Source organism: Chelonoidis abingdonii, chromosome 2 (assembly GCF_003597395.2).
Source record: "Chelonoidis abingdonii isolate Lonesome George chromosome 2, CheloAbing_2.0, whole genome shotgun sequence".
NCBI lineage: Eukaryota > Metazoa > Chordata > Testudines > Testudinidae > Chelonoidis > Chelonoidis abingdonii.
Window position 1 is genome coordinate 217,387,542 of NC_133770.1, and position 27,744 is coordinate 217,415,285.

At 45.4% G+C, this 27,744-nt stretch overlaps 1 protein-coding gene across 6 annotated transcripts in view; it reads right to left on the reverse strand.

The window, feature by feature from the left end:
* Nucleotides 1–27,744, reverse strand: part of SLC35D4 (solute carrier family 35 member D4) — a 96,278-nt gene that overhangs the window by 25,584 nt on the left and 42,950 nt on the right. For 5 of the 6 annotated variants that reach the window (XM_075062968.1, XM_075062966.1, XM_075062967.1 and 2 more), the window contains 3 exons: nt 19,318–19,352; nt 17,492–17,561; nt 12,714–12,807 (listed from right to left, as the gene is read on the reverse strand). In XM_075062968.1, the coding sequence (XP_074919069.1) occupies nt 12,714–12,807; nt 17,492–17,561; nt 19,318–19,352 (199 nt within the window). Of the gene's footprint in view, nt 1–7,227; nt 7,337–12,713; nt 12,808–17,491; nt 17,562–19,317; nt 19,353–27,744 lie in introns of those variants that run through there. The other variant, XM_032795821.2, reaches the window with a different exon arrangement.

Below are 27,744 nucleotides of genomic sequence, written 5' to 3' on the forward strand. Positions count from 1 at the left end.
TCACAGCCTTCCTAGAAATGATTTAAAAATACAGGGCCAAATTCTCTGCCAGCACAACTCCACTGAAGTTGAAGATGTAATGATACCCCAGTCAGAGTTATTCTGGCAAAGAATGTGGCCTACACTTTGTTCAGTTCTGGACTTCACAGACATGGGATCACATTAATTTGTCTGCTGAGGAGAAAACTGCGGAGAAGAGGAAATTGCAAGTGCAAAATTTCACCAAAATATCAATTTTCATAAAATTCCATGAAGTATAATCTTTGGCTGAGCTCTAGTGTGCAAATTCCTTTTGAGAGTCCTTCATCTCTGTACATAATCCCAGTCACGTGTCTAGCTAAAATTTAATTTTCCCAGAATGGAAACACACACCTAATTTACCAGGGACTTTGTTTCAATTTATTGCTATGACTCACATACTCAGGTCAATGACAACAGATATCTGTACACACAAACCTTTGAGTGGGCATATATAATATTCAAAGTGCTCTGTGCTTTAAACCTCCACTACACCCTTTGCCACACCCTAACATTTTAAGCAGAGACTCAAAGAGCTTGGCTTGCTTAGCCCAAACAAAGAAGGCTATTGGGAGATATGATTGCTCTCTATAAATACATCAGAGGCCGAGATAAATACCAGAGAGGGAGAGATGTTATTTAAGTTAAGCACCAATGTGGACGCAAGAACAAATGGATATAAACTGGCCATCAACAAGTTTAGGCTCAAAATTAGAGAGATTTCTAACCACCAGAGGAGTGATGTTCTGGAATAGTCTTCTAAGGGGAGCAGTAGGGGGAAATAACCTAACTGGCTTCAAGACTGAGCTTGATAAGTTTATGGAGAGGACGTAATGATGAGATTGCCTTACCATGGAAAGTAGCTCATCTGCGACTGCTAGTAGCAAAGATCTTCAGCAGCCAGTGATGGGACACTAGATGGGGAGGACTCTGAGTTACTACAGAGAATTCTTTCTCAGGTGTCTGGCTGGTGGTCTTGCCTACATGATCAGAGTATAACTGATCACCATATTTAGAGTCAGGAAGTAATTTTCCCCCAGAGCAGACTAGCAGAAACCCTGTGTGCAGGGGGGGCGGGGGTCCATCATCTTCTGCAGCATGGATCATGGGTCACTTGCAGGTTTAAACTAGTGGAAATGGTGGATTCTCTGTAACTTGAAGTCTTTACATCATAATTTCAGGACTTCAGTAACTCAAACAGAGGTTACAGGTCTATTACAGGAATGAGTGGGCAAGGTTTTATGGCCTGCAACGTGCATGAGGTCAGACTATATAATCATGATGGTCTGTTCTGAGCTTAAAGTCTATGAGTCAAATGGGTATGAGCACAGGGTTTTTATGAAGTGAAACAGGTTCAGAGATCATGAAAAATATGTATGCCAATCATAATGCTGTTCTTACAAAATATCCTTGGTAGTTAATTCTCTGAGATTCAGGTATGAATGCAAAAGTAATTTGATACAAACCATCTGCACCAAGATTTGAATGAAAGCTTCCATTTGTATTTTGTTTATCAAGTTCAAAGACTTAAAATATTTTTAATTTGTAGCCTCTCATAGGACTACTCAGATGCTTAAATTTAAGCCCATGCGTGAGTGTTTTGCTGGATCAGGGTCAGAGTGCTCAGCATCTTGCAGGATAAGGGCCTGTGGAAGAGGCATGCCCTCAACAAATCCCATCCCCTCCTCCCATTACTGATGCTTTACCCACTAGTTGATATCATGAATTTGATTGGCTTGGCAGTCAGAAATATTACCAGCCTCTACCAAGCCACCTGTGTTAAAGAAATATTTTAACTGTGAAAAGCTAGAAACTACGAGTAATAGGGGTGCACTGTTTTGTTTCTGATTTCACAGTATGCATACACACCTTCCCTGGTTGATGTCAGTGTTTCACAAAAGATGGTTACTCACCTTTGTAACTGTTGTTCTTCGAGATGTGTTGCTCATATCCATTCCAGTTAGGTGTGCGCGCGCCGTGTGCACGTTCGTCGGAGAAACTTTTACCCTAGCAACACTCGGTGGGCCAGCAGGTCGCCCCCTGGAGTGGCGCCGGTATGGCGCCTAATATATACCCCTGCCGGCCCGGGAGACGACGTATGAACGGATGGCCACGGGGGAGCTGAAGCAGATTGGGACCGTATCTGTGCGTCCATAATAGCTGTCCCTGTGCGGTGCCGCGGAACGGTACCGGAGCCGTGGCGATATGGAGAGCGGGACCGCGACCTACGACCAGCGCTGGTGCGGAGGTCGACCGGTGCCGAACGTCGACATGCTGGATCGGTGCGCGAGAGCTCGGCGTGCGGGACTGGGGCTTGCCGAGGTATGACGGGACCGGGATCTGCGTGCCGCGAGTCGACCGGCCCCGGGATGGAGAACGGTGCCGGGACTGCGACGCTCGAGATCGTGATCGGTGCGGGAACGCGATCGGTGCCGGAGCCGGGAACGTCACGGATCGCCGAACGAGATCAGCGGAGCTCCTTGGTGCCGGAGACGATGTCGCACCGATGGGCAGGTTTGCCCAGCGATCTGATAACCCCACCGGTGGTTGAGGTAGCTCAGGCTCTGTAAGAGCGATGAGGTCCTGCGCCTTGGAGAAGTCTCCGGCGTAGTCGGGATGACGAGCTCTACCCACAGCGCGGGTCAGGGAGCTGGTCGGGCACCGGACTCGACGGCTTCCTGAGAGGCCGAATCGCGGTGCAGGAGCAGGCGGTGCCGCGCTGCTGGCGGTGCCGGGCAGCCGAACCTGGAGCTGCGCTCTACTGCGGTGTGACAAGGGTACTGCAGGAGCCTTGAGTCTCTGCTCCTCGGGAGTGAGTGGTGCCGGCTGGAGGACTGGGCGGTGACGGAAGGTGCCGAGGCGTCTCGCCAGTGCCGGGGCAGACGAAGCACTTTTCCGGTGCCGGAGACGGAGCCGAGGATGGAGGAGTTGAGCTGCCTCATCAAGAGCTGTTTTAGGCGAGAGTCCCGCTCTTTCTGGTCCGGGGCTTGAACGCACTTACAGATAGGCATTGTCCGACAGATGGCCCTCGCCGAGGCACTTTAAACAGGAGTCATGCGGGTCTCCTGGGGCATTGGATGACAGCAGGTCGACACAGGGCTTGAAGCCGGTGAACCCATCCTCTTAAACTAAATACACTAACTCAAAACTATACTACAGGAATTAACAATGATTAGAGGAAAACTATGTACACGAAAGCTAAAGAACGAGCAAATCGCTAGGGTAGTGGAGATCAGCTAAGCCGCGCTCCACGTTCCAACGACCGCACGGGCGGTAAGAGGAACTGAGGAGCGGGCAGGCCACTGGGAGCTGCGTGGCAGGACACCTGTGGCGAGAGCGGGAGCTCCACTCCCAGTTTCAGCTAAACCACGGGGGGCTTCGGGTGCTTGAACCCGCCTGTGACGGCTCATCGGACCAGCGCGGTGCCCCGTTGAGCGTGTCGACCGGTGCCCGGCTTCACTGGTCGACATGCCTGGATGTGCATCGCGACGAGGCTTGGCGGGTGCCGGGTATCTTGGAGCGGTTTGTTCCTCCGGGACTGGGGGACCTGGGTATGTTAACGGCGAGTGACCGGGAAGTGCTAAGTGAGGGATCTGCAGACAGGTGCCGCCTATTGTTTGGTAGTCGACCGGGCCCCTGGGGGTCGAGATATAGAAATCCAAAGGCAGAAACGGTGCCGCGACTGCGCCGAGCGGCCCCAATTTCCCTTGAGGCGTGCGCCAGGATTCGTGAATCAGGTTTTTGCCAAGTGAAACTAGCGTATCTGATATAGCACCGTTTGTAGAGAGCCGGGAACCGTCACGGTATCCTCCGGAATAAGAGAATCTAGCGCGGAGCTCCTGTGGTGTCCTCGGTTAGACGTATGGCTCCGTTTACCATGAGAGTTTGTCCCAGCGAGCTTGAGATTAAACCAGCACCGGTGTTGAAGGGGTGTAAGCTGCCAGAGTCTCTGTAAAAGAGAGCGATGAGGGTCCTGTCCGCTTGTGAGAAGGTCGCGCGCGGCAGTCAGGTTCGGTTACGATGAACACGAGCAGGTCTAAATCCAACTGCGAATAGGCGTCAAACGAGGAGCATGGGGTACGGGAGAGAGATGCAGAATTCAAACCTGTGCCGACTCCGACCAAGGAACCTCCTAAGTAGGCCTTTAGGAATCGAGTGGTCACAGGTAGCAGATGTGACGGTGTAGCGCCGCGCCTGCTTGGCGGCTGACTGGGGGATATCAGTCCGACCTAGGAATCGGCGCTCTTATGACTGGCGGTGTGACAAGGGATACTGCAGGAGCCTTGAGTCTCTGCTCCTCGGGGAGAGTGAGTGGTGCCGGCTGGAGGACTGGGCGGTGACGGAAGGTGCCGAGGCGTTCTGCCAGTGCCGGGGCAGACGAAGCACTGGTTCCGGGTGCGGAGACGGAGCAGATGGAGGAGTTGAGCTGCCTCCATCAAGAGCTGTTTTAGGCGAGAGTCCGCTCTTTTCTGGTCGGGGGCTTGAACGCATTACAGATAGTGGCTATAGTCTGTCGACAGATGGCCCTCGCCGAGGCACTTTAAACAGGAGTCATGCGGGTCTCCTTGCGGCATTGGATGACAGCAGGTCGACACAGGGCTTGAAGCCGGTGAACCCATCCTCTTAAACTAAATACACTAACTAAAACTATACTAAAGGAATTAACAATTGAATTAGAGAAAAACTATGTACACGAAAAAGCTAAAGAACGAGCAAATCGCTAGGGAGGGTGGAGATAGCTAAGCCGCGCTCCACTTTCAACGACGACACGGGCGGTAAGAAGGAACTGAGGAGCGGGCAGCGCAGCTGATGCCAGCAGGGCAGGGGTATATATTAGGCGCCATACCGGCGCCACTCCAGGGGGCGACCTGCCGGCCCACCGAGTGTTGCTAGGGTAAAAGTTTCTCCGACGAACGTGCACGCAGCACGCACACACCTAACTGGAATGGATATGAGCAAGCACTCGAAGAACTATTGAATTATCATATTTCTGCAACACAGATCACTCTTCAGAGGGAGGTCAATGGTATTGGAAATAGCACAAGAAAGTTAAGGATGCATAATCTGGTTTAAAAAAAAAATCCATTAACCAAAATAGCAAATTTCCATCAACCTCTACCCGTTCATGCAAAACACACATTTGGTGATATTTAAAAGTGTGTTAAAAGTCCATTTCCTATTATATTTCCCATCTCATGGCTCCTTTGGGAGAACATTCATTCATGAACAAACAATTCCCAGACCAGATAACTAATTTCTTTGCTGACAAGCATGAAGAAAGCGTCTTCTTGTTCCAACCCCCACCACATTCCCCCAGCAAGGGCTGGGAACAAATGTAGTCCCTACAATCAAGGAACTGTAAAGATTGTTTCTTCCTAGAACCCTCGGTGGAGCAATTCATTGTAAATGGAACAGGTAAGAGACAGGGACCTACCCCGCTCCCCTTCATATCAGCCCAGAGGGCCAGCCAGACATAGGAAAGTGAGCAGGCTGCATATGTCCCCTGTGCACTGGGGATTTCAGGGATAGTTTGTACATCTGGAACTCAAGCCATTTATCCATGCTGACTCTCCAGGGGCCATGTGGCTCCACACTGACTCCAAGGGGGGAAAAGTACTATAATCTGGTTTCTAAATAATAGAGAGAGAAAAAAATTAAGAAATGCAGGCAAGGGGGTGGGGGGAAGGGAGTTTTTCGGCAGAGAATTGGTAGATAGCTGATGAGACAGAAAGATACAGGAGATTTGTTCCAGGTGGCAAGAGCTATAACGAGCACTCTCCTACCAACACTGGTGAGGTGTGTCTGAAAAAACAGGTATGGAGAGAGAGAGACAAGGGGCCTGATCACAAGAGACACGGAGTGCCTGAAACATCCACTGAAGTCAATAAGAGATATGGTCCCTCTCAGGCTCAGGACTGAAGTCAGTGAAGTAGTCTAGAGAAATTCCATCTTGAAATGAATGGGGAGCCAATGGAAGGGGAGTGGTCTCTTTTGCTCATTAAATTCCTTTCAAATGTATGTTGTAATTCAGATACCTTTGAAATCTTCAACGTTAGCATATTATTTAGTACTCAGTATTTCATCCATATGGCATGGATATTAGCAGTGGAAACTACTTCCAAGCCAGTACTTGTCTTCTCCTTGCCACTCATACTCATGAGCTTTAGCTTTAGCTCTCTATAGATAACTAACCCAGGGAGACTAAATAAAATTGAGGGTGGGTGGAAATCTATTATGCATAGGAACCAATAAGCTCAGTTTCCTCTGCAATTCAAAACCATATCAGCTTCTGACAGATTCTCTTTAAACTGTGTCATTCTCTGCTGCCCCTGAATACATGAAAGGAGACATGGTGTGTATATAGGAAAGAGCTTTAAAATATGTATTAAAATTTTCTGTTCTTGAGAGATTTCAAATTCCCAAACAGTTCAGTTATTCTTATAAAAGAGACTCACTCTTATAACTGTATTTTAAATACCCAAGGGTCATACTCCATTTACCTTAATGGTCATGTTATATACTGAAGGGTTGTTATGGAGACTGTTCTGAAGTATACCTAGAAATTTCAGGGTATAATTAGTGGTGCATGCTACAACACAACTATCAAGTTATCTCCATGGAAACAACCAGAAAACCTATACTTTTTTGGTTGCAACAAGTGATCTGCATCAGCACTGCTTTTTATAAACCTTTAAGATACTATTAAGGGCTCACTGATTGCCTTGTTTGTTAGTTAAGTTCAGCTTAGATACACAGGGTAAAATTCTCTCTTTGATCCACGTGTCTAGCTCCCATTGATTTCAACAGAAGTTACTTACGTGCCGCCACGGATGGAATATATTAAATACAAAGTAGACTGATGACATTAACCTTATGATTAGTAAGACTGAGGATGATATATATGTTAGAGATGGAAGAAGTTAACTTTAAAAAAAATCTTCCTATTTTCCCAGTAATCCCTCCTTCCACTTGGCTCTTCTCTGAAGCCTTGAGAGCATGGAAACTCACTCTCTAACTGAAAATTAGACACAGCTCAAAGCTATGCCACTCAAGGCACTGGGCAAAAGAGTGATACAAGATTCTCTCTCTCCCCCTGGTGCCAGGCACACCACTACACAGTTCTTCCAGATCAGGGAGTGAGGTTGGGAACAAGATTCTTATACTTTGCCCTGAAGCCGTGGCTAAAGATAATATACAGTACAGATAAATCTCCAGTCAGAGTTTATTCAGTTCTTGTATAAGCAATTTGATAAGTTCCAAACCAAGGAAGGAAGGTGTCTGTCATCCAAGAGCTACTCTCAAATTAGTTTGAGTATACCTGTACACCGAGAGGAATATATATTTTAATCTCTAACACTGACTAGTCATGTGCAGTATAACACAACATTATTTTGTATAGAAGCTTTTACACAAGTGATCACACAGGGCCAGTTTGTGAACCCTTTAGGCCCACTGGTGAGAAATTTGTTACATCAGTGGTTCCACTGACTTCACTAGGAGTGACCCATGTGCATCCATTACCTTTGAAAGGACTTCTCCTGTGAGTAACTACATATCAGCAGGAATAAGGGGTTCACAATCTGACCCATAATATTTTACAGTGTTAATTCAGCTATAGAGCTAAACAACTAATAGCACAGCAAGAGGAAAATTAAGAGGCACAGGAGTGAGAGAAAGACATTTTAGGGGAGGTTCAAAGACAGTGAAATGTTGATAAGGCAGAGTGAGTCAGAAATCTTTGTCTTGCTTTCCTTGGTACTTTAGCTGCTGTTTCAGATGGCTGGAACTCCAGCAGAGAATGCCTTTGGACATTAGACTGTGTGAAGAAACAGAGAAGCAGCCAGCAGAGCTAGATTTTGGACTTCATGAAGCTCATGGCCATGGGCCCCCCAGGTCTGGGAGAATCTTGGCTTTCTTTAAAAAAAAAAAAAAAAAAAAAAATCAAACAAAGTACAGTTCTGGCCCAGTCCTGTTTGTTAGGGTGACCATATTTCCCAAAGGGAAAATGGGACACTGCGTGGAGCTGGCCCAAGCCCTCTCCACCCACCCAGAGCTGCCCCAAGCCGTTTGCCCGAGCCCTGCCTGTTCCCCACCCAAGCTCTGCCATTCCCCCACCCGCCCCTGTGCAGGGCTGGCATCGCCACTCTCCCCTTCACATGTTCCTCCTCATCACATCCCACTTTTTTGACAAAACTGGGCATTTGTCCCATTTGCTCTTGCCAACGGATCAAGTCAGAAAGACAAAATTGGACAAATACCCAATTTTGCCAAAAAAAAGTCAGGATGCCCAAGACAGGGCTTAAAAAGGTACGTTCCCAGCCAAAAAGGGGTGTATAGTCATCCTACTGTTTGTAGATAGCCTTCAAATGTAAACAGATATAATCTATTTTCATGAATCTGTGCTATACTTCCTCAGCGGGAGTCTGTGAGGGCATAAAACACACATACAAAGTGAAATTATTCAGTTTGGGGTGCATCCTAAAGAACCACCTCACTAACCCAGCTTTAAGCTGGCTCTGTGCATAGTGCTAGGATCACACCAGGCTGGAATCAGTTATATTTGAGGTGAGGAAAGCAAGATATTGTTCCAGAAGCCCCCTCAAAAGTACTAAAGCCATCTCTGGCAGCCAGTGTTAGCCAGAAGAGGGATTGGGGAGGGGCGCAGAAAGAGACAAGGCCCATGAGGTAACCTGTGGCAAATATATCCAGCGATAATGAATTAGGAGCTAGTGCAGCTGTCTGATGACAGGGGTGATAGGATTGTGCTTCTTTTGTGTGTGAAATAGCTAATAGCAGCAGTCTGCATATGCTGAAGCCTATAGAGTTGGGATCTGGGGAGACCACAGAGAAGGCAGTTCCAATCTTCAAATCAGATTACAGTAACTCTTTGCAGTCAGAGTACAAAAAGCCAGTAGAAGAGCCAATGCAGTTTGACTTCAATTAGATTATATTCATTTTTTTATCCTTGGGAGGAAGGAGAAAGAAAAGGAAGCATCCAAATCTATTCCCCATCCTCTTCTTCGCAATAGACTAATTCAGTAGGGACCTCCTGGGTACAGGCCAAACATACAACAGTTCATCAAAATATTAATGGAATAGCTGCATATAACCTGACATATGCTTACATTCCCATAAACTTCAGAGCATTGATCAAATATAGCACTGAGAAGCAATGACATTATTCCTCCTAACTCAACAATTTAAACTGCGGCTGTCGCCTAATTCCTAGAGACCCCAACATGTTTAATCTCTCAATACAGATTAGCAGCCATAATCTAAATAAACCTCACTGGCAGCACTATTAGAGCTCATTAGAGTTCTCACCAGATGTTTCAGTTTGTGTATACAAAGACTCTGGTTTTTCGTTCCAATATATGACCCATGGTACTAACATATTTTGTGAATTAAAACATGCAGTCTCAACATAGCTTCAAATTCTTGTTCTTCTGGGGGTAAGTCAATACAAAGCAGAGACAAAGAATGCTATCTTTGTGCATCTTAAAGGTAGTTTTTGTTTTATGGACACTTCTCAGTGTTTCTCACATGTCTGTACAGCGATGACTAATACGCACAGTATTTGCTTTTAAACTGAATGTGCAGAGTGCATTTATTAGCCTGAATATCACAGAGTGTACATGCAGACTGATCCTGAGATACTCAGCAATGCGTCAACGCCAGAACTGTCAACAGTTGTTACAGTGTAGTTGTAGCCATGTTGGTCCCAGGATAGTAGAGAGACAAGGTGAGTGAAGTAATATCTTTTATTAGACTGACTTCTGGACCAGACCTGAAGAAGAGCTCTGTGTTCCTCAAAAGCTTGTCTCTTTCACCAGCAGAAGGTGATCCAATAACAGATATTACCTCACCCGTCTTGTCTGTCGAAAAGTTGTTCCAGACCAAGAACCTGAAAAACTCCTGTGGTGACTAAGTTGCTGCAGACAGTCAAAGTATTTTAAAAAACAAGTTAAGCCCCTAATCCAGTTTTAAACTGAATGAAAATAAATAGACAAGGAGACCAGATATGTAGATTGCATAAAGAATGTCTCACTGTGTCTGTAAAGCAGGATTCTTTAGGGATCATTGATGGTATACTGCTGCATTAATGTTTAAGAAGAAATGAAGCGATGGCCCCTATCATAGTATAAGTTGAGCAGTCACATAGGTACAAAGCATCCAGATGGAAAACAGATTCTTGATTCTCTGAACCTCCCTCAAGGCCTGGGCTACTGAGGACTATAGCACTCTCCTTTCTTGGCTAATTCTCAAGACAAACACATTCTGGCCTCAACTGCTGCTTCTTTCCAACTGCTGGTGAAAACTCCAGTCAGTCTGAGAGTTTAAGAGGATGACTTGGGGCACAACTCAGTCCAAGAAAAATGCTCGTGTGGGAATATAATGCTGCTGCTGCTGTTGTTGAGATCCAGTGGTGGGGGAGGGGACCATGGCCACATCTTCCTCATTTTGTGTGTCTAGTTTTAAGTAGTTTCTATTATTTCCTATTTACATTAACTTTCTTCCCTTTTCTCTGTCCTTTTTTAAAAGAATATTAAAAGTGTGGCTAAAACACATTTTAAAATGTTAGGTAAGGCTAATCTGAATCTACTGCTATTGTATCTTGTGCTGTGATCCACTCAGTCTTCACATGCTGTCCAAGGTTGGACAACCTCCAAAGGACACCTAGCTGCCGCTGACAGTGGTGGTGGTGGTGATTCGGTAGGTCTCTCTCTTCCAAATGAGTCGATAGTTAAACCAATGCCCTGCTCAGTGTTGGATGGCAATATGATGCAATAGGAGCCATCCTTCAGATGAAGCATCAAACCCAGAGTCCTAAGCACTTGTGGTCACGATATATCCCATGACAATTTTCTAAGACTTGGTGTATTAACTCCACTGATCTGGCCAAATTCCACCCCTTGCCCCCGACAGAACTATTGGTATAAAATAGTCTTCTCTCCTGCCTCTCCCAAAACTGTTGAGTAATATTTCTATATTTTGTTAAGCAGCTACTGAGTTGCACCCTAGAGGTGGCTGCAATTCAGCAGTGGTCTGTATGTATTCCTTACATACCTCAGAAGGGTATTGTGAAACTTAATACAATGCTTGTAATGTGCTTTGAGACTCTTGGATGAAAGGCATTACAGAAATGCAAAGTACCACTTGTATCATTATGAACTGGAGCTAGACATACCACATGCACCTGGTACCTGCATCCCCTTTATACTCAAGACAAGGCATATAAATGACTATTGAGCAACAGTGTAGACATTGCAATAAAAGGTTACAAAAAGGTAAGAAAACTAATTTTCTCCTTTAAGTAGTCATTTTGTGTTGGATAAAAGAACTTTAATGCAAACGAACCTAACCTTTATGGGCTGATTCCAAGAAAACAAACATTGAGTAAATAACCACGGACGTTTAGGGCTATGTCTTTAGCAGTGTAAGCTGGTGAAACTCCATGGACAATGGCATGACCATATTTTGTGAAGGCTATATCTAGAGCTGGCTCTGAACAAAGCCCCAAAATCTAAACATCCCTGAACTTTGGGAAAGCTATGATCCAGATAAAAGAGTTTGAGGCTCTGAATCATTTCAGATGGGGAAGGCCCAAGTCTGCTTTACAATACATCTCCCACTACTTCTCATCCTCCTGGCTTTTGATACTTCATAAACACTACACATAGAACCTCTTCTCCTTATGCACAAAATCAGCTAACAGAGTTAGTTATTCCCATGTAGAATGCACCTCTGCAGAGTACATAATACTTTAATAGCAAGCTTTAAATCAATTGACTTGCTACCAAAGAACAACAAGAAGGTTAAGGCACTGAAACCTCCACAGCCAGGCTCTTCTAGGAGAAATTCAAGCCAACAAGAAATGCCATGAGACTAGCAGAGTTTTACTGAGACAGATTTCAGAAATACTTAATACAAAAACAGTGACACTCCTTTCCTGCAGCCACCAGAACAAAGACTGAGGAGTCATTTTACTGCAACTTGTAAACAAATGTATTATACAAATCCATTAAAAAGACAGTTTCATTCATTTTAGTGTGAATAACTTGAGGACAAACTGCTCGGGGGAGTTGAGGCTTCAGCGTATCACACATGGTAATGATTAAACTGGGTAATTTACATATAGGAAACAGGAGTCAAACCAGCCCTTCTGACTTTATATACTGTGGATAGTTTAACAGTTAAGCCGTTAGTTACTCAGCGCAAGTATCATCTATTTCAGGTTGCCATCAGGTAACAGTGGACCAAATTCTGCCCCCACAGAAGCCAAAGGGAGTTGTGACATTGGCTTCTATGGGTCCAGGTTTTGGCTTTGTGGTTCTGAAAAGCAGTGCTTCCGGGAAGGAAGAGGCAAGAAGGGAAATAATTGCTGGCAGACACTGATGTGATTCTCAGCAGCAGTATCACAAAAAATACCACCTGTGGAAAGTATCTAACTGCAGTGCTTGGGGCCAGTAGGTCAGATTCTCAGCTGGTATGGCCCATTATTTTGGGGGTAGCCACAGGTGACTGATACGGGCTCCCTCAACTCTGCTATGTGTAGGGTATGAAATAGACAGATACACCTTGTGTCTAATTAGAATGGCTGGGGGGAAGGACAGGGATATGGAGGTTCAACTAGCTCACAGTTTACTCACTGGAGATACAGATCTTCCAAGTTCAGCTGATGGTCTCTCTCTTACCTTTGCAAGGAAACTCCAGGCTGCATATTGCCATGAGGATGTGATGCTTTTTAGCTTCACTGTGTGCAACATCAGAAAGAATCCCAACAGTCCACTGTAAAGAATTGAAAAAGCTTCCATTAATAAAGAGAATTCTCTTAGCTTCCATTAGCCAGAATCTTACAGGTTTCTTGATATCTCTTTTCCTATTACAAAACTAAACAAATGTCTCACAGGTAGTGTTGTTCAAGAACTGGAGTTGCTGATTTGATAGACAAAGAACTTATTTTATGTCCAAGAGACCCTATTTTTTTTCTAGTCAGGGGCTGCAGTATAAGTAAGAACATTTGATGACCTCATGCTTGGTCTTTAATGGGTACCAAAATGCACTAGCATAATCCATGCTTTACAGGTGACTGGAAATGTGAAGTCAAATTCTGATGTTTCAATGGCTCTCATTCAAATCATTCAAGATTTCAATGGGAGCCAGACATATACAATTGGCCATATTCTCACTCAGTCCAACTTCTGTGATCGCTTGAGCTGAAACAACCACTGGAGAATTTCAGTTTCTAGTATTGCCATGTTGCTTAACCTTCCTAAAGACACAAACTTCAAATTAAAATGTCAAATGTATCTTCAGTTATGGTGGATAAAGAATAAATTAATAAATGTGTAGCGTTAGGGAATAAGACACCCTGATGCTCTTAACTTCAGTGAATTCACAGAGCCATTGAGGGTTAACTAGTGATGGGGAAAAGGAAGAGATTCAAAGAAATGCTTCAAAAATACATATGCAACACATTGTGGCATGGCTAGTTCAATGGACTAGGGGCATAAAGGGTTGCAAGACATCATCACTAGCAGCATGGGAGAGTGATGGGGTAATGAGGCTGAGAAGAGGCCAATTAACCAGACAAGTCACAGCTGAGGGGAATTAGGTGGCCTAAGTAATCCCCTGAATGATGATGGAGCCCAGCTGAGAAGAGACAGGCAGGGCTCATATAAAGCCAAGAAGCTAGCAACAGAAAGGGCTGCAGTCCCCCCGAGGCAACACATGGGGAGGCATGTGGGTCAAGTGCCCCACAGATTTCTTGGGGTGCCTCTGGTGGAGACACCTAGCAGCAAGGAGGCAGCACTCTCCCTCTGTCCCTAATGCCTGGGGAGGGGCTTGCTCTGCAGACCATCTGCTGAGGTGTCGGTGGGGGTGGGGGAAGTCAGAGCCAACAGTGGGCCCCCAGCAGCAGGAAAAACAAAGCAGCCCCATGTGATGGGGGAGAGTTCAGCTGGCAGACAGCTGCTGGGCTGCCTCCTCCCTCCCTGAGCTGCTCAGGCACACAGAGTGCCGCTGCCAGGTGAAGTGCTGCCTCTTCACTGCTTGATGCCTCTGGGATGGATGTACATCTGGGGAGAGGGCATGTGACCCCACGCTGCTCCCCCCTGCTCTGGCCGCAGCCCAAATCATCCCCCATCCCCAGTTCTTCCCCTAACTCCATTTTCAGCTCAAGCTCTGCTGCTGAGGAAGCCTTGGCTGTGCAGTATTGCGGGGGCAGGGGGCAGCCCAGACAGATTCCATTAATAGGGAGGGGAAGAGGTTGAGCACCACTACTCTATGCTGAAAGATTGTAATGATCTCTCAGCAACACTCCTCTGCACCAGGGGCGGCTCTAGACATTTCGCCGCCCCAAGCACAGCAGCATGCCGTAGGGGGCGCTCTGCCAGTCGCCGGTCCTGTGGTTCTGGTGGACCTCCAGCAGGCACACCTGCGGGAGGTCCACCGGAACCGTGGGACCAGCGGACCCTCCGCAGACATGCCACCGAAGGCTGCCTGCCTGCCGCCCTCCTGGCGACCAGCAGAGCGCCCCCCACGCCATGCCGCCCCAAGCACGCGGTTGGCATGCTGGGGCCTGGAGCCGCCCCTGCTCTGCACCATCAAAGGGAAGTATAGCTATGTGCAGTGAGAAGCCCAGGAACATTTCTTCTTAAGTCATCTCTTAAAAACAAATCTTGAGGTAGATAAAATGCCCATTAGCACAAATGGTAGATATATTGCTGACATTCTGCTTTTAGGCCAGGGATCATGTGCCTTATTGTGCAGTTTAATACTCCTCCCACTTACTAAGACATCACTTGTATCGACTAGTTCTCATTGCTCTTTGTTCACTTATGTGTTCTCTTACCCACAATGCAGTCCAAACTGAACTGCTTTTAAATAAATACAGCCCCATTGTATATTGGTAAAAACTATCCAGCTTACTTTTATTATACATCTTCTGGGGTCCTTGGTAAGTCCTTCCTGACCCCCCAAACACACATACTTTTTAAAAGGCTGCTGTTAGCTCATGGAGGAGTGGTGAAACAGTCAACAGTGGTGACATCTAAAGTATTATCATGGGCACCTCAGTGAAAGAAATGGGACAGTTTACACCTCACAACTATTGTTTCAGGCACTCTGCATGCTCAAGCTGACATTGCTGCATTGTTTATACTTACTTTGCATTTGTGAAGGTTTTCTTCAGAACCATAACAGCTAGAGACTTAGGCCTGATCTACACTGCACACCTGACAACCGTGCAGCTGTGCCGCTGCAGCCGCAGCATTGCAAGCCGCTCTCTGTCGCCGGGAGAGAGCTGTCCCAGAGACAAAAATAAGGGCATGTCTACACTTGCCATTTAAAGTGGGAAAAGTCTCTTTTTTGCACAAAAACCATGGGAGCATCTACATTTGTCAATGACTTGAGAGGCATATAGCTCTTACTGGTGAGGCTCTTGCAGTGATGTGCAAGTGAAAACAGGTTCTTTCTGTTTACACAGCTTTTAGCCTCTGGAGGATATCCCACAGTGCCTAGGTGACCACTCTGGCCAGCAGCTCTGATGCCAGATAAACAGACATCCACCCCTTCCCCTGTAAAGTCCCCGGAACTTTGAAACTTCCCTTCCTATTTTCTTGGCAAGTGCTCACTTATCTGGCCAGGTAACAATGCCTGTTCCACAAAGCAAACAATCCCCTCCTTGGAGCAATGCTGAGCTATTGGAGCTGATCAGTGTTTGGGGAGAGGAGGCTGTGCAGGGACCCAGGATGCCCCACGATCACCCCTCACCCCCTTCCCACAAGACTCATCGTCAAAATGGAGAGAGCTGCTCTAGAGCACTGCTCTCATTGGTGAAGGAAGTGCTGCTACTGTAAACACTCTGACATCTGAGGAAGTAAATGAGCACACAAACCAGCGCTTTACTTTCACCAGTTCCCTATCACTGGTGAAACTAATGTCTGCAAGTGTAGACATAGCTGCAAACCACCCCCAATGAGGGGCGGTAGCTTCGTGGTTGGGACAGCGTCTCCCACCAACAAAGTGCAATCCACACCAGCACTTTTTGTTGTTAAAAATTTTGTAGTTCAAGGAGGGGCTTCACTCCTCTGAGCAACAAAAGTTTTAATGACAAAAGTACAGGGTAGACATAGCCTTATTTTTCAAAAAAAATGAAAGTGAGAACCTAGAGCAATTGAGAGGTCTGCCCATATACCCCAACTATTCCTTTGTGCCTCCACTGTGGTGCAAGCTTCACCTTTTGGAAAACACGGATGTAAAGTACTATTTAACACAGGGTAGGGAGAGGAGAGCCTAGAACACTGGTGACAAAAATCTTAGGCCCCTAGTGAGTGAGAGGATCTCTGGTCTAGTTGCACCTCTAGAGTCTGAAACTGGGTCTTGTCTACTGGAGGAGTGACCACGTAGCTGTTGTGGAATAACTATGTGGACACTGTATCCTGGGGTAAAAGTGACTTTATTACAAAATAATTTCTTCACTGACAAAAGAGAAGTAATTATTCTGCAATAAAGTCACTTTTATTTCAGAACCAAGCATCCACACAGGGGAGTTAGTCCAGAAGAGATTTTATATACACACACACACACACACACACCCCCCTCTACCTCTCTCTCGCTCTGAAAATAAATTGTAGCATCAGGACCGTGATCATTTTTCACATTATATCAACACTTTCAATGGGTAAATAAGATCAAGTTAAGAAAAGAAAAATCCCAAGAAACATTACAACTATTTTAGAACCATTTAGCATGAAAGTTGAAATTCAACTTAAAAATATTAATGGATCTAGTGGACAAAGAACAGAAGATTAAGAGAAGGCTGCAAGTTTCAGCAGAGTTAGGAGAAATAGAATAAATAATGTAATTCTCACAGGATAACATTATTAGGCTGTGAACTGTTGCTACTCAAAATTGTTACAGCCTTCTCCTTTTACACGACTAACCCATTCTGCCAAGTAGCAAGATGTACAGGCAAATAAATCCATGCACACTAATATAATGCTGAAGACTAATGCCTAGTAATCACCACAAAAAGCAAGTTTTACAAAGCCTACTCCAATTTGGGAAGCGTTTGAGAGATGCTAAGATAACACTTGGTCCTGCCACAAGTGCAGGGGACTGGACTAGATGACCTCTCAAGGTCCTTTCCAGTCCTACGATACTATGCTTTCTATCAAAGTTTTGCTATGGTATGTAAAACTATTTTAATGGCAGCTGGGAACCCTCATGGCCACACTGCACATGCCCATATCCCTTCCCCCCTGATGAAATAACCCCTGGTAAATTTGAATCTCAGGCCCTCAATGGCATTTCAGAGGCAGTCAATGCTCTGCAGCTTTACTGGCTTGTTCCAAGAGAGACTATTGTATCTAACTCAGGTTTTACTAGTGTTTAACTGAGAGTCAAGGTTGGAAGTTGACAGAACCAATTATTCTAAAAGCATTCACACACCCCAGTATGGAGAGGTTACCTGGCACAGCAGCTGCTGTGAAATCTGTAGAAGTACAGAAATGGAAAGTCCAAGGCACTGAAGAGATCACCTGAGGAACAAAGTAATACGCTCAGTGGAAAACTGGCAAAAATACCCATCGTTACAAACAACTAGGGAAAAGCAATTAAATAGTCATTACAGTATTTGTTTAACATTCCTTTACAGCTGCCTGGCTCTTTAAATTACTAAGATTTCCACATTTATAATGTTTTTAATGATTCATTCCTGACTTTCTCAGTTCTAGCTGGTTCCTGCCTTCTGTTCAAAAAGGGGGCAAAGGTTGTAGAAAATGTATAAGTATTCTTGGCTAATATGTTTCTAATGGCACATCAATGATTGTGTTGACACTGCAGTTTCCAATGACCAGGCATGCACCACATTTGCTACTTTTACTGGAGGGCCCCCAGGGGTGAATTTGTTTCCACTGAAGTCAGTTAATTCTTTTAGTTCCATGCTGTGCAACAGGAAACATTTACATGTATTGGCTGCTTCCCTCTCTGGAATTTGAACTCTGTCACAAACAGCAAGTCAGGAGGTTTAAAAACGTTCTTCCAAATATGAGCAGAGTAGGGCTGGTGAATATTTTGCATTTCCAGGAAGTCTGACCCATAGAGCTCTCAGGAGTACCTAGTGTCTGGAGTTCTCTCACCTCCAAGCTCTACAAATGCTCTAAGTGTTTCCCTTCAATTTTTAAAATGTCTGCCTATTTCACTGGGCATTTCTCTTTCATAATTCCTGATGGGAGGAAACAGCAGGCACAGTGGCTTTATAAAGCACCAAAAGCTCCCCCTAGCTGAAGAGCAGTACCTGTTCATTTCTTAAATACAAAGGAAAAAGTATTTCTGACTGGTTGAATCTTCTGTAAAAGAAATATGGACAGGTTCCACCACCACTGCTTTGACTAGTAAACCACGAATTTGCCAGGAACTGGGAATGGGCAACGGGGGATGGATCACTTGATTACCTGTTCTGTTCATTGCCTCTGGGGCACCTGGCACTGGTCACTGTCAGAAGACAGGATACTGGGCTAGATGGACCTTTGGTCTGACCCAGTATTGCCATTCTTATGTTCCCCGTTCTAACATACCTCACCTCCCTGAATTATTACTTATTGTTGGCCCTTTGGCCGCAGGGAAGGACTAAATTCTACCTTGGGCTGTTATGAAGCGGAGAAGTGAATAGTGAAAAAAAGAGATCCGCTTACTCCATGTGCAAGCAGTAGAGTGAGACCTCTATTTAGCATTGAGAAGAGCATGAGGAAGGAAACCCAGCATCCAGGCTGGCTGGTAGGCCTTGGTCTTAAGGGAGCAGTCTACCAGCTAATCCTTGGGACTAGCCCCCAGTCAGCTAAAATGCAGGCTATAGTCTGCAGTATCTGTTAGTCAGGGTCCCATGCTACTCCTTTGCAAAGGACAGGTAAGGTCCATATGACAGTCTATCAGATGCTATTAAATATCAGTGCATGGATATCACAATGATAGGCTCCTTTCCCCTCTCCTCTCTGAAAGTTGTATCATGGCCTAGAAGGTCCTGATCCTACTCCCAGCTAATTCAGTAGCAAACCTCCTAGTGGTGCAAGATTCAGCCCTGTGGGAAGGCCTGAGACAAGTTTACTACTGTTATTTTGTCATGGCCTTCGTGCAAGCAATTCCACATGGTTTTCTTGTTGACTCCAAGATTTTGCACCAGGATGCAGAATCTGTTCTTAAACTGCATACATTTAAAAAAAAAAAAACAAAAAAAAAAAACAACCACACACACAACCCATAAAAAATAAATGTTAACACATTCTCTAGTCACTTTACCTGCTGGATGGGATGCAGAGGCCAAAAGCACCACACTAAAGAAAGAAAAGATAAATACTTTACTATAAATTGAATACAGGAGGGTAAACAAACAAACAAACTGCCCACAAATGGACAGTGCACATAACTGTTCATTAATGAGTAACGTTTCCCCTATGCAATGGGACAGCATAGGCCTCTGTATCACGTACATCATCAAAATGAAGCTTAAGTGGGACTATAATGCATAAGACTTCAGCTGGCTCTCTGTACAAGAGTGAATTTTGACTATGTGCGTGCAAACACATGATTTGTGGGCATGACTGTGGTAAATGCATGTGCAAATTAAGCATCCAGTTCCACATGTATGTTTGTGCAAGCACCGTGTACTCATATTTGTGAGCACTTAGATGAAACGAACAAGTATTCATCTTACAATTAGAACATCTATAAAGAAAGAGCATACTAGTGAAACTCCTGGCCTCAGCAGAACTAAGTGCATTTAGTTTTCTTTTCTAAAGCTATTCACTGCTGAGTTCCAAACACACTCACAACACTGGAAGGGGAATTTAAAAGAATATTTATTAATGCACATTTTCATGCATATATAAATTATAAAACCAATCAGGGCCAGGGCTTTTTTACCTGACTGACCATTAGTAGGCACTGCAGTTATGAAAGTGAAAAGACATGCTGAAAGCATCACAATTTCCCCCAATTAACTGCTACTGTCTCCTGCAGTCCTAGGGCAGATCTAGGATAGTTGCAAGGTACCAACCCAACCAGTAAAGCCATGGAGGCCTACACAATGAGAAGGAGTTGTGACTGCCAAAGACAGGGCCTGCAGCAGGGTCTCACTAGAGTTCAGTGAAGCATGGAGTTTTTCTGGCTGGCACAGGGCATTTGTTGATACTAAAGCCCCAAAGGGTGTGGAGGTGAAGGTCCTGGCTCTGAAACCAGTAGTGCAGCACACAAGGCAAAGGGGGAAATTACATGTTAAGCTTATGGTCAAGCGGCTTAGGCTTAACATTTTCTTCAAAGTACTAAAAATATATATTACCTGGTGGAAAATGTCCAGAGTCTAAATAGCTGTATTTTTAACAAACCACTGTTGTGCCACAAAGACGTTAAAAAGTCAACGTTTCTAAATAGTTGGACACACACTATGTAATTCTCTGCTGCTGCCTCCAAACTAGATACCCAGAAAGAGCTTCAGTTAAATAAACCCCAATTCCACAGATTTACTGACATCATCAGTTCTGCAAACATAGCAAAGGAGGTGAAGGCACGTTGCTTATTACTCAAAATGAAACACAACAAGGGAATGGAAGCACAAATAAAGCTGCATCGACAGTGGCAAGAGCTACTGCTGTGCTACAGTCCCTGTTCTTGCTTTGTACATATTTTACTGATAAGATTATGGAGAGTAGGAAATGTGTATATGTTTGCCTGAGTAAGAAACTTCATCTGCAAGCAAGGGGAATTGATAACCCTTCAACATCCCAGGCTCAGATCCAAAGAAAACAAAAATCTTAGTGGGGCACGGGGCAGCCTAAGCCAGTGGGTTAAAACTGAAGTAAGCTGCACTGTATTTGTGTTCTCAACTGGGCATCTTGTGGCACTGCCTGAACGACTCTGGGACTTCCCAAAAGACAGTTTAGGACACTAGGCAAGGGAGAAGGAGTAGAAGCACTAGATCTCTGATTTTCCCAAACCCACTATATTTTATTTTGGGCTGCACCTCGTAGGCTTTTCTGTCTGATTATGGGGCAGTTTTGTCAGCAAGAAAAGCAATTTATGCCTGCAAAGCTGCCTTTCATCAAAGCAAAAAAATCCAGTGCAGCTTTTTGTGCTCATAAATGAGAAAGCCTAGCAACTCTTCCTAAAACCACTCCTAATGTGGGTGTGTACTCTATAGGCTTTACACATATTTCTGTCAACACACTTGAATCAAAACCTGAAAACACCCCTCCCCTTCTATGTCCCAGGTTTCTCTTGGCCAGAGACTGCCAGTTGTCTGGCACTTCAGTTTCACAGACAAACATCCAATAGATTAAGAGCAACAAACTCAGCCTTTGCTCAGCCTATGGAATTGCCATCATTTCAGGTTTTTAAGCACAGGTTAGACAAACATTTGTCAGGTCCGAGTGTATTTAATCCTTCCTTGTCGTGGGGGGGAGGAGGTGTGGACTAGATGACCTCTTGAGGTGCCTTCCAGCCCCACATTTTACGATTCTGTGTAAGGAGTGGCACACAGCCACCTCTCCACAGGCAAAAACTTGGAAAGGAATTGTGACTCATTGTTTCTAGGAGAAGCAATTAGTGCCACCACTTTCCAGGTGCACATTACTTTGCCCTCACACTGCATGCTCTGCCAGCTCTGCTAGTCACAACATGGGGTGGGGAGGAGGAGGACGGAACCAAAACTGCACCCCGTCCTTGCCCAATTGCTGTGGGGGAGAGTACCCACCATGCATTGCCACCTCTTTGCCCACATCTCACCCATGCTCCAGCCAAGAGACAGGGAGCACTAGCATCAGCATGTGTGTGAGCAGGACTACTACTGGCACTGTTAGGATAGGCTACAACCTGCCCTGCATGTATGTTTCATCCTATGCAAGAACTGCAGATTGCCCTCCAGAGACAGTGCTTCACTATCACACTAAGTGTCCCAGCACCTCATTGCTATCTCAGATCTGAAAAACTAGGGAAGTTCAAGAGTCTTTTCAAATCTGCAGTCTAAAATTATTTGCATCTTCCCTTGTGAACAATAGCAACAGAGGCAGACTGTGGCATTTTGCAGATTAATTCTCTGTGATTTATCGTCCATGTGCTGATTAAAATAACAAACCCACTTTAAGTCATGACAAAATAGGCCCTGTAAGGACTGGGGATTATACAGCTACTAGAATTAGCTCTAAATTAGTTTTGCTAGTAAACAGAAGACTCAGCATTCCATACAATGTATATAGTATTTCCACCACTTTATCAAAGTAGATTCTTAAATAAATTTAAACTGTATCTGTCACAGTCAACACACCACTCATTTCATGTGGAGGATATGGCAGGGGGACAATGACCAAAGTCCAAACACACAATAAATGGGAAGAGAGGAACAAAGGAAAAGGAAGAGCGGTAAACACATCTCTTTACTGGTTGAACCCTGATATGTCTCTCAAACCTCGCAAAGTGCTGCTAAATTTGAAAGCAACAAGATGAGTTAAAGCCCATGGAGAGGTAGCTGTGTCCTGCTGCTCTACTCTCGAGCAGCAAAATGCCCCCTGAAGAGAACAGGACAATAAGACTGAATAAGACAACCCAGTTATAAGGGAGGCCCTCAAAATGGTCAGCTAGAGCACCCAGTCGTTGATATTGGAACCAAACTTCCCAGCTTTTAGAGACAAAAGGTTTCTATCTGGGCTATGTGACTGACAGATTTGCAGACTGGTAAAAGTGAACTTTAATAGGCTTTTCTATAATCATTTTTAGAAACATCACACAAGTGGTGGTCAACTTTCTGAGAAAGATACTTTAAGTGATGAGGTGTGAGAAATGCCATATTTTCAAAATCCAGCAAATCCTTCTTCAGACCTCTCTCCTTCTGGAAAGTCCACCTCCATGTTTCTAATGCCCACACTAAAGACAGTCTTCCAAAAAATTCATTCCACATTTTAAACGAGAATAAGTGCATGCAGGGTCAGGAGGCACTAAGATGTTTAGTTTGTTTCAGTTACACTCTTGGCAATACTAGATGGAGCAAATATTTGATCTTTTAAAAAAAGAACTTTATACTAATATATTAAATCCATCCAATAGCTTGGGCCAAAAATTTTAATATGCTCCATCCAGGCATCATCTACAGTAAAAGTGCAACTCTGTTTTCATAAACAGGCAGTAACACTTTCATCTGACCCTTTTACAGCAATCACTGTCAAGTTGTGTTCACACAGCGGCGTTTTCCGGCATAGTCAAATGTAAAGCATCTAATCAGGGTTAGATGATACGAAGATACAGGCACCAGCAGCCTCAGTATGCAGCAGAGGCTGCCCCTTTCCACACCGTCAATACGCAGCAGAGCTACAACTAGTCTAATAGTGTGAAATTTCCTGAAAAGTGCTCAAGTAGACAAGGCTAGTGAGAAGCACCACACATTCACAGAACCTGGCATCTCAGAAGACTGGGGCCTTCTTTGGACTAGGATACAAGGTGTGTTGTTAGCTAACACATGCTAACTAACACATTCTAGAAGTCTGGTGTAGACCAGGCAGTGTGTACAACATTCGAAGTTGGTCAAGCTTAATCTTAGGCTTCTTCACAGGCTTTAACTTGACCATCTTAACGAGGGTGACCACATTTCCCTATGCTGAACACGGGATACCTGGTAAAATTACTTGTATTCAAGCAAATTCAATGGCAATCAATCAGAACTATGCACTACAAACATTCAAATTAACATCAAGCTGACTGAGGCCTTGGCTACACTTAGGAGTTGCAGCACTGGTGGTGGCTTTATACACTGTAACTCACTCCCCGTCCACACTGGCAAGGCACATACATATCCCTGGCTACAGCGCTGCTTGTACTCCACCTCCCTGAGAGGAATAAAGAGTATAGTGCTGCTGCTGCAGCGCTGGGGTGCCAGTGTAAACAGGGAATAATCTTAGTACACTGTAACTGACCTCCGGAAGCTTCCCATAATGCTTTTAAGTAAAGATTACTCTCTTTGTTTTGTTGTGATGCCTCTCTTTATTTTGTTGTCAACTCCGGGCTCCCGGAGCTGCTTATCTAAAAAAACAAACACAGCTACTGTTTGCTGTGACGGAGCAGAGGCAGGCAGGGGGGTTCCCTTTGGAACGCCCACAGCTAGTGTTTGCTTGAGGAGAGAAGCAGCACGGCGGGCGGGAGGGAGGAGAGGTTCTGTTTTGGGGAGCGGCTGCTTATCTGGTCTGTGAGGAAAAACAGCTATTTGCTTTCAGTGAGTGAGAGAGGGGTGGGGGAGAGGGTTGGAACATGCAAGGCAGGGAGCTGACACTGTCAGCTCCAAAAATCCACTCTCTCTCTCCCCCACGCTCCTTGTCACCCTCCACCTCACCCCCCCTTTTGAAAAGCATATTGCAGCCACTTGAATGCTGGGATAGCTGCCCATAATGTACTGCTCCCAATGCTGCTAAACATGCTGCAAATGTGGCCACGACAGTGCGCTGGTAGTTGTCAGTGTGGCCAGACTGCAGCGCTTTCCCTACTCAGCTGTATGAAGACAGGTTTAACTCCCAGCGCTGTACAGCTGCAAGTGAAGCCATACCCTGAGCCCCTGTTAAAAAGAAATACTGCGTAGTTGGATTCTTTTTTTTTTAACCTTCTTATCTTTAAAGATTTAGGGTTCACACAGGGAGGGGTGGCACACACAGTCCCATACACCTCTCTCACAATGGGGGGGTAACTGATCAACCCCATTCTCCCTGCCCAGTGCTGTGTGCTGTCCATGCCTCACCGGAGCCCCAGGATGGACCTGCCTCTCTTGGTACCTGGTGCCGCATCTTCCTGAGGCAACATCGGGGTGGGGGGGGAGGAGAATGGGACAGGACATGCAGGGTCACATGCCCCCCCTTCTCAGATTTCTTCCAGGGTTCACACCAGAAGATGGCCAGCAGCAGCCTTTTGGCACTGTGCAGGAGGGAAGGGATGGGAGTTGCTTCCAGCCACAGGGGATGCGGGGGGGGGATGCGGGGCGGGAGGGGGGAGAGGAGGGAGGGATGACCTGGCCCATAACTTTGCAGAGCTCATCTCTTCCCCCATACCGCCTCCCTCCGCCCCCGTGGCTGGAAGAAGCTTGTCCCTTCCTGCCTGCATATTGTCAAAAGGCAGCTAACCGACATAACCCAGCCACCTCCTATCCCCTGGCTACAGCGTGGGCAGGCAGGGGTTAAGACGTAAGGATGCATTGTGAACCAGGGCCCAGGGAACCCCACCAGAGAGGTGACTCAGCAGAGGAGGGTGCCTAGGGGGCAGAGCATTCCCGCACTCACTGGGGGCAGGACCTAGAGCAGAGGGTTGGGGAGGGTGAAGAGGGTGCTAAGCCCCTGCCCGGGAGGCTGCTGTGCAGCCTGCAGGGTCAGGGCATGAACAGGCTGGAAACTGCTCTCTCCCCCCACCCTGCCACTCCAGAGTTTGGCTGAGGGGCGGAGAGGTTGCCCTGTGCCAGCGCTTTCCCGGGGCACTGGCCCAGCCAGAGGCAGTGGAAGAAAGAAGGAGCCTGCCATCCAGGCTGCTGGTGAGCTGAGCACCCCGACCAGGGGCTGGTTCTCTGCACAGCACTGGGAGTGGGACACGTCTCACTGGGGGGGATATGGAGGAGCAGTGGGACTGGGAAAGTGGGGCAAAGTGGCAAAACAGGGAGAAGACAGTGAGGGGGGAGCACAGAAAGGCCGATAGGTGGGCAGCAGAGGTGACATGTAACCAGCTGCCACCTGGCACGTGCCCACACTCACCAGCCACTGTAGCTCACAGCCAGAGATAGCTGGAAATGGGACAGTGGGCGGGGTCATGCTGGGCAAGAGCTGGCAGGCAGCATGTCTGTGCTGATGGACAGGCAGGGGGAGCAGCCAGCCTCACACACTTCAGCTTGGCCCCACCACCAGCCTTGTACTTCCACCCCCATCATCAGCCACTGGACCCCTCTCACTCACCGCTAGTGGGCGGGTGGCTGGCGAGCAGGGATCCAGCCACAGCGGGACCCGCCATCACGGATTGGAGGGAAGGGGGGGGAAGAGACAAAAACAGGCAAATTGTCCAGTATTTTCTAAGAAAAATTCAGGACACCCGCAGGAGGGCTTAAATACAGGACTGTCCCTTAAGAAACAGGACATCTGATCACCTTAAGATTCTTAACATCTGTTAATGGCAGCTGTGCCCTAGGCTGACCATAACTGGCTAACACAGTTTTAAACAGCACTTAATTAAAATGTTCTAGTTAGCACATTTAAAAACAAAAAACCCACTTTTCCCTGCTCTGAACAAGGCCTAATTGCCATGGCACTGAATGTCCCTTAAAAAAAAAAAATCCCACAGAGTCAAATCAAAGAAATGTCAGTTTCCAACCACTTGCCTTCCTTCTAATCAAAGAAATCAAACCAGCTGTTTTCTAGCATTTGCTTTGTGTCAGCAACTTCAAGTACAGATGACCTGTAAAGCCCTGGATAATGAAAATCTTTGCAAGATGATGCTTGTTAATATTTGGTGCTTTTGAGAAGCTGAAAAAACACTTTGTCTTGATTCACACTTTTTCACCACCTCTAAAGAAAAGCTTTAAAAATAGGATGCCGGCCACAACTACAACATCTGATCTTACAGCTCCTTAGCTACAAATGCTTTCTTTTCCAACATACAAACAGTAAATGTCCAAAAGCACCAGGTTCAATAAAACAGTTTTATGCTATAAATTGCCCAAATCTTCCTCTCTTTTTTATATTTGATTTGGCTGAAAGTTCTCTGAGGGGTAGGGGGAAGCTCTAAACTATATGGCCATAGGGGGAAGAAAAAAAACATGTAAAGACTTTAAAATAAGCTTGGGAAAAGATGATAATTCTCAGGTTAAATGGAACCCCACATCTCTACTTGGCACAGCTTCACTGGAATTTCACCCAATTTACACAGCAGAGAATCTGGCCCTAAATTTGCAAGCCATGCTGCAAAATTCAGATTTGGATCCAAGATCTGAATCTAAGGTTTGGCCCATCTGTAGTTTTCAACTAAATGACAATGGAGATTCATAGTTCATGCATGTGCTAATTAAAAGGAACAGGATTTTATTGCTTGCTTTACTTTTCCACCTGATCATTAGACAATTGACCCATTTAGGATGTTCTAAGCAGAACCACTCAGTCAAGAATTAATAGATTATTTTTGTGTATAAACACTATATTTGCAGTTATGTGAATGAACCAGTGTTCAAAATTACAACAGGTGTCTGTCTCCTTTGTCAAAAATTTGCTTTTTACTTGAGAAACTTAAGAGAACAGACTGATTGTCTTAGGACATGAAACTGCATCATGCAAATAGATACTCATACACTATCGGTGCATGCTGCATTGCCAGATTTTCTTTGGCACATACAAAACCTGCATTAATAGCCTACTCCAGCTCACCTTATTAATGCAAATTGGAAAGTTTTATATGATTAAAGTGAAGAGGTCTGGACCCTGCTTTTTAACTTTATGAACATAGAGTTACAAGGTAAAGGTAGTCAAATAACTGCCTTAGGTCTATCCCACTGATGTGTCTGTATAAGGCCGGCTCAGGCAGGCACACACCCACAACAAAACCAAACAACACATTTTCATCTCCAGTCATTCTTTCATCTGGGTCTGCTCCTACTTCAACTTCTTGATTTTATTTCCCTTTCAATGTTATCTTTCTCTAGCACCATCTATTAGTGTGCATGCCTGGTGC